The 7,482-nt window shown below is 45.6% G+C and overlaps 2 protein-coding genes across 3 annotated transcripts in view; one reads left to right on the top strand and one right to left on the bottom strand.

The window, feature by feature from the left end:
* The window catches only part of UBQLN1 (ubiquilin 1), a 40,588-nt gene extending 39,746 nt beyond the window's left edge, over positions 1-842 (bottom strand). The window contains exon 1 of one of the 2 annotated variants that reach the window (XM_063081141.1): positions 428-842. In XM_063081141.1, coding sequence (XP_062937211.1) covers positions 428-607 — 180 coding nt within the window. In that variant the 5' untranslated portion in view covers positions 608-842. The remainder of the gene's footprint in view (positions 1-427) is intronic. The other variant, XM_063081140.1, reaches the window with a different exon arrangement.
* Positions 843-1,352: 510 nt separating this feature from the next.
* Positions 1,353-7,079, top strand: LOC134364486 (zinc finger protein 665-like). Its single transcript, XM_063080398.1, has 2 exons — positions 1,353-1,521; positions 3,851-7,079. The coding sequence occupies exons 1-2, from the start codon at positions 1,353-1,355 to the stop codon at positions 4,765-4,767; spliced, it is 1,086 nt and encodes a 361-aa protein (XP_062936468.1). The 3' UTR covers positions 4,768-7,079.
* Positions 7,080-7,482: the final 403 nt, after the last annotated feature.

Below are 7,482 nucleotides of genomic sequence, written 5' to 3' on the forward strand. Positions count from 1 at the left end.
CCGGCCTTGACCCAGGCCAGGTGAAACAATGACCATCCCTCCCCCCCTCTTTTTAATTCGTGAAACAAAACAGCGGGCAGGCCGGGCTGAAGCGCACCCTCGCCCCCGCCCAGCCTCCGCCCGCCGGGAGCCGGCGACCGGTCCCTTTCCTTTGTGAGGAGCTGGAGGAAGGGCGGTTGAGGGCGGGGAGCCGAGGGAGGCCGGGGGTCGGCGGACGCCAGAGGCGGCGGCAGCCTCAGCCCAGCGGCGTCGGCGCGTCCCACAAACAGGCCGCGACGCCTCGCCACAGAGCACTGCGGCGTCCCGAGGAGCAAACCCACAGACCTGGACGGGACCTCATCTGGGCTGAAGGGACGGAACCGGAGAATGGCCGAGGGCGGCGTCCTGTCGCCACCCCCAGCCCGGGCCGAGCCCCAGGCGGCCTCACCTGCTGGACGGAGCTATTCTCGGGCACCGCAAATTCCTCCTTCTCCTTCGGCGTTTTCACGGTGACTTTCATGATCTTAGGCTCCGCGGAGGCGGCGGCCACGGGGGCGCCGGCACCTTCGGCCGCGGCAGCGCCGTCCGGGGAGCCCGGAGGGCCGCCGCTTTCCCCAGCCTCGGCCATGGCGGCGGCGGCGGCGGCGGTGACTCAGGCGAGCAGGAGAGACAGGGCGAGCGAGAGGCGGCCGGTCCGGGCGGCGGGGACTGCGGGACACGCCGCCCCAGGGGCAACGGGCGCAGGGCCGCCCCGACGGGCGAGAGGCCGCGGAGCTCGGCTTGGGCTCCGGCGCAGGCCCGGGTTTTCGGGGTCGGCAGCCGCCGTGTGTCCAGACGCCGCTCGTTCACAGCGACATCCGCAGCCGCCGCCGCCGCTTCCTCCTCCCCGCCCCTCCCCCGCGTCCCTCCGCCGGCGCCGCGCGGGGCACGCCGGGTAACGCGGCTGGCGGCGGCGCCGAGTCATCCCCGGCCGGCGCGGCCGCGAGCCCTGGGTGCGTCCTCGTTCCTCTGCCGCTCCATGGCCCAGGCGTAGACGCGTCCGGCGAGAAGGCCTGAAAAGAACGTGGGGCAAGTAGGTTAGTTCAGCTTTTTACCCCCTTCACCAAAAAATACAACGCGGCCCTAGGAGGTGCAATAACGGCGCACCGGGATGACGTCACTGGCAGCGAAATTACTAGAAAGAGACTCGACTACTGGTCGCCGCGGCCGCGGATGCGCCTGCGCGGCGGTGGGGCGGAACGTCTCCCTGTGCCCGCCCGGCTCGGCCGCCCGCTCGCTCGCTCGGGCTCGCCTCGGCGCGCACCGCGGCCCCCGCTGGGACGAGGGCCGGTGATAAGGCAGCGGCGAGGTGCTGCCTACGTGGGAGGCTGGGGATGCTCGCGCCTACTTCCCGCGTGAGGGAGTTGGAGGATGAGCTAATGGAGGAAAGGTCCTCACAGCGAGAGGAACGTGGAGGAAGCGGTCGGGCCACCCTGCGCGGCCCCGCGGAGTCACTCTCCGTGGCCGGAGCTGCCCTCTTGGGGCCGCCCGGCGGGGCAGGCGGTCGGGCAACGTGAATTGGCAGCGGCCGCCGCGCCCACAGGCCCTCGCGAGCGCCCCCCAAAGTGTGTGCGGCGGAGCCGGGGTGCCCGGTGAGTGCCCCCAGCCGGGACGGTTTACTACAGCTGACGTGTTCGTTCTATATTCTGCCCAGTCACTGCTGCAGTTCAGACTGAGGGGCATTAACGAGAGTTCAAAAATTATCTTTAGTGTAATAAGGAAACAAACAGGAAGTTAATCATTTTACTTCTGAGAGTCCTGCCTTTGAAATGACGTCATCGTTTGCTTTTAAAGAGAATGTACCACCCAATGCGTGTATTAATCGGTTTTGCACAAATGTAAACCCTGACTGACCCGAATATGCAAAGACACATTCTCAAGTCATCCAACCCTGCTCTGGGATAAAATACTGTTGCAGAAACACTACTTTTTAGCAGAGCTCTTTGGAATCTGGGTCTAAGAGAAGTTCTGAAGGTATAAGTAGCAATATGCCATCATTTGATATCACCTAGATTTCTGGCAGCCTTGTTCAGTAACATGGAGAAATAACCCAAGGCCGTCTGCTGAAGGATGATTACTTGGTTATGTCCAGGTGTGAGGTAGTCACTACTTCTCAAGGGAGACAGTGCCACCACCATTAAGCAACCAGTCACTTGGAATTTCTTCGTGTATTTGAATAAAATCTCTTCCCAGCTTTGCCTGGTTTCCCCTGTCATGCTGCATCTTGCCTGCCAACTTTGCCAAGGCTGCATCCTCTGCCTAGAATAACTTTCCCGTGCCTTCGCCTGCCTAACTTCATCACTCATTCTATACCGCATTCCCCAGGAAGACGTCTGTCCCTTCCATTGGGAGATCCTCTGTCTGTCTTTCGGAGCTCCAAGAAATACCCTGTATGTTATTTCTAACTCTGCACTTATGGAAAGCTTTGTAATTATGTGTGTCTACACTACTTTCTAAAAACTTCTGATGTATGACACGATTTGTGAAGTAATTTATCGGTAAGAAAATACAGTATAGTCAGTTATCGATCACTGTGGCTCTTTTTAGACATAATATTGACCTATAAGGAACTATTGGGAGTTAGGGGACCATGCTGTAGATCAGGGATTGGCAAGCTTTCTGGGAGGGTTAGATAGTAAATATTTTAGGCTCTGTGGGCCACATTCTATCGCAAATACTCAGTTCTACCCTTGTATCCCATAGCAGCCATAAACAATATATACATAAATTAGGGAGGCTGTGTTTACTGAAAACTTTACTTAGAAAACAAAAGCAGGCCTGGGATCTGATTTGACCCACAGGGGATAGTTTGCTGATCCCTAATCTAGACATCTATTTGAGACATTTTCTTCTGAATCGTTTTTGTGTATCCAGAAGAAGAAATGGTCATTCTGGAGAAAGTTATAAGAGCATATTTTATCCATTCTGCAAACATTAATTGAGCACAGTTAATGTCCAAATACTGTATTGAGGATACAGAGAGAAATAAGGCTCAGTCTCTGCCATCAAAAACTTAGAGGACAATTGGATTGGGGGATTGCAGGGAGAGGCAGTGATGTGCTGGAAATGTTTAATAACCAACTCTCCAGAAAACAAGCCTTGATTTTTAGAGTCTGACAATTTCCCTGAGGTAAATACTTTAAAGTGTCAAATTAAAGCTACCAACTTGAGGTCAGCTGGGTCACAAAACACCTGAAATTTTACCAGTTGGCCCTTACGAGCCAGGATAAGCAAGCTCCAACTGGATAGATAGGTCCCATTTAGAGAAAATCCATTATTCAAACTTGAAATATATTGATGAGGTTATTATTCATATGAAAGAATTCTTCCTTGACAGAATGATTCAATCAGTTCAATCAATCGCCAAGAATTTATTGAAACTGGCTGGTTAGCTCAGTTTATTAGAGTGTAGTGTCGATAACACCAAGGTCCAGGATTCTATCACTGCTACCTGGCCGCCACCAAAAAAAACGAAAAATCTGCAAACAAAACCAGAATTTATTGAGTATCCTCTAGCAAACCTTAATCCTCTAATTCTGTGCCCTGGAACTTACATCCCTCTGGTGCATTGCACAGAGGACCATCTTTCCACACAATTGACTTGTAAAGACTCTTGTTACGTGAGGAAGAAGGCTGGAAGAGGAGGAGAAAAGAAAAGGAGTCAGGAATGGCTCCTACTCAGGGACACTTGACTTTGACTTTCAGGGATGTGGCCATAGAATTCTCTCAGGAAGAGTGGAAATGCCTGGATCCTGCTCAGAGGGCTCTGTACTGGGATATGATGTTGGAGAACCACAGGAACCTGGTCTCCCTGGGAATCTCCCATTTTGAGTTGAGTATTATCACTGTGTTGGAGCAAGGGAAAGAGCCCTGGACCATGGAGAGCCATGTAAAAATAGTAAGAAAACTGGGTGGGAATGGATCAAAGGTGTGAACACAGACATCTCTCCTAAATGTGTGAACAACGAATTTCCACTGGTGACAGAGAACAAGGAATTTCACACAGTGACATTGGAAAAACATGGAAACAATGGCAGGGAAGATTTTGCCCATCATCATATAGTTCATTCTGGAGAAAATTCGTTTAAATGTAATGAATGTTTCATGGTCTTCAGTCAAACTTCCCACCTTTTAGAGCACCACAGAATGCATACTGGTGATACACTTTACAAGTGTAATGAATGTGGCAAAGCCTTTAGAACACATGCAAGCCTTCTTAGGCACCAGGTAACCCATGCTAGGGAAAAACCTTACAAATGTAACGAGTGTGGCAAGGTCTTCAGTCGCAATTCATACCTTGTAATTCATGGTAGAAGTCATACTGGAGAGAAACCATATAAGTGTAATGACTGTGGCAAAGGCTTCTGTCAAATGTCAAGCCTTATAAAGCACCACAGAATTCATACTGGAGAGAAACCTTACAAGTGTAATGAGTGTGGCAAAGCCTTTAGAGCACATTCAAGCATAACTGCCCATCAGCTAATTCATGCTGGAGAAAAACCTTACAAATGTAATGAATGTGGCAAGGTCTTCAATCAAAGTTCACACCTTTCAAGTCATCGTAAAATTCATACTGGAGAGACACCTCACAAATGTAATGAATGTAGCAAGGTCTTCCATCGAAATTCACACATTACAAGTCATTGGAGAATTCATACTGGAGAGAAGAAGGCTTACAAATGTAATGAATTTGATAGGGTCTTCAAGCACAGTTCAGTCCTTGCACAACATAAGATAATTCATTCTTGAGATCATCCTTGCAAGTGAGTGGCAAATTCTTCATCATGAGTTCAAGTATTAATTGAGATCACAGTTTACACTAAAGAGAAATCATATAACATGAATGTATGTGGCTTTACCTAGGTTTCACAACTCACTGGACATCAAAATACACATTTTCGGTGAAACCACAGAAATGTAATGTGCGTGCTGAGGCTATTACCAAAGGACCAAAATTGTAGAACATCAGGGGATTTATACAGGGCATAATTCATTCTCTATTTCTCCAAATTAATATCTGATGTTGCATACCGCAAAATAATTAAAAGTCAAAAAATGTTAAAATTCATGACATGATATATGTTAGAGGTACCAGGACATTTAGAAATGGTCGATTACCTTGAGGTTATAAAATATTTTATTCAATTATTTAAGGTTTATTGAAAAGGGTTTATGACTTTCAATATGAACTTTGAAATTTGTTGGTATTATGCATCCTTCCACACCTTTCATAATGGTACCTGGGCAAGTATCAATAGGATGGAGGGGCCTACTTTATTAGGTGAAGGTTATTTTTTATCTAAGTTCGTTGCCTAACTTCCTAAGTTCTCTGCCTTTTAAAATTAAATATTGTCTGAATTAAAGAGTATGGAAGTGAGGCAGAGAATAATGTAAAACTGTGATGTCAGTCATCATGCTTTTTGTGTTCAGAGAACGGCACTTTGAATAATAGGGAAGAAAAGCTCTACCAACTCACCATGAAATATAGCAGGCCAAGACCTTAGGAGACTGGGATATTTATCGTATGCAAGTAATATGTTATTAGAGTCTAAATATGTGTTAGAAATAATGCAGGGGAAATGGTGGCTTCTTTCTCCATTGAAGAGCAATAGCTGTTGTATATTAAAGAGTGGTAAAAAAAATTAGTCTTAATGTTTGAAATTGGAAAGAAAACAGTTACCACGGTGGAGAGTTTAATAAAAAAAACCAGAATAATAGCGTGTTCTTGAATGGGATTCACATTTAACTGTTGGCATTACATTTTTCAACTGTTTTATTCAGTGTATGATAGATCTCATGCCTTAATAAAATTTAAACTTTTTATAGTTATGAATGAATCATATTTTTTCTACTAACATATTTTATCTCATTTCAGTAGAATACTTCACAACAGAGAATAACAGTTAGGCGCTTAAGTTTGAAGGATCTATAACTTTTTTTTTCTTGGAGTCGATCAAGATATAATTTTGGGAATATATACTTATGCAGTGCACTTGAATTATTTTCTCTGCCTTGGGAAGCTTACGAGGGTGTTATGAAAATGCAGTAACAGTGTAACTTCAGAATCTTACACTCTAAAACCTGCATCATTGTTGATGAACATGCACTGTATTATTATATTTCCACATGCCTCTTTTTTTGTATGCCAAATAATACCCATGGTGTGCACCTTGATTTACATGTGAGGAAAATACAAATATAGTAAGAAAATGAAAAATATTATGAAATATTTAAAAATATGGGGAATAAGGATAATATTAATACCATCTCTTTTTAATCCTTGTACTGCTCTGTGAACTAATTTGAAAAATTCAATGTAGTTGAATGTTCTCTTAAGATTGAACATACAGAATGGGAATTTTGTTTTGTTCTGGTAGATAAACTAGAAACTTCACAATTCACCTTCATAACATATTGGGTAATTTGAACTTGTAACAACTTTACTGGAGCTGTATTGAACTCCACCTAAAGTTCGGTTTGAATATCGAGAATGATGATTTTATACACTGAAGTGTTATGAAAATGTTCATTATGTAAAGAGGCTTTCTGAGGAAAGCAGGGTTGACTCTGGCCCAAGCATGGCTTGTGAGAGCAGGGGAAAGTGACTAGGGTGTTCTGTTTTGTTAAAGGGTGGGTTTGGGGTGGTGATACCCACATGTGGTTTGAACTCCCAGCTGGTGCCAAAGGAGAGAGCACTCAGGATTATTACCACCTTGCCCAGATGGGTAGCGCAGGAAGACGGAGTGCAGAGGTGTGAAGGGTTTTAGTAGTCAAACGTCACAAATGGAGTCTGACTACCATAGCACAATGTGATTGTTGAAAATGTTTGTGAAATACTGTTTAACTAAATTGCCTAAGATATTTTTACATTTGTTCAATGAAAATTGTGTGGAAATTATTATATAATATATATGATTAAGCACTTAAAAAATTCAATACAAGGCAGCACATATGTCAAATAAGTAGTATAATTAACATGCAGTCATCATGTTACTCCTGTACTCAGAATTCATTGTAAGCTCCCCACTGCCTGGAAAATAAAGCCTAAACTTACCTGTGAACTCAAGGCCTTCCACAAGTAGTTCCTCGTCTCTTTCAAGCGTCACTACTATTACTCTGTAGACGCACTCCGTTCCAGTCAACCATGCTTGTTACTACCTCTAGAGGCACTTCTAGAGGAATGCTCACCTCTGATCGTTCCTGCGAGTCATTACAGCCCCTCCCCACTTGTTCCTATTATTGCTACCTCCTCTCTCAAACCTTCCTTGAATACTCAAGCCTCCAGAATCTTTTTTTTTTTTCTCTGACCTTCGGTCAATATAATTATATTGTCACGATTCACTTGACCATTCACTATGTGTAGTATAGCTTCTATTTTCTTAAACTGTTTCTCCTGCTGCCAGTCTAACTTATACCCTCAGTAACTCTGGCCTAAGTTACAACAATAACCTCCTACATATTCTG

This window comes from Cynocephalus volans, chromosome 16, assembly GCF_027409185.1.
Source record: "Cynocephalus volans isolate mCynVol1 chromosome 16, mCynVol1.pri, whole genome shotgun sequence".
In the NCBI taxonomy this organism is placed as follows: Eukaryota; Metazoa; Chordata; class Mammalia; order Dermoptera; family Cynocephalidae; genus Cynocephalus; species Cynocephalus volans.

Excerpts from the sequence above, each read along its gene's own strand:
- LOC134364486 (XM_063080398.1), top strand. The coding sequence starts at position 1,353 with ATGCTCGCGCCTACTTCCCGCGTGAGGGAGTTGGAGGATGAGCTAATG. Across the intron at positions 1,522-3,850 it reads GCCGCCCGGCGGGGCAGGCG|TTGAGTATTATCACTGTGTT; the intron begins GTCGGGCAACGT and ends TCCCATTTTGAG.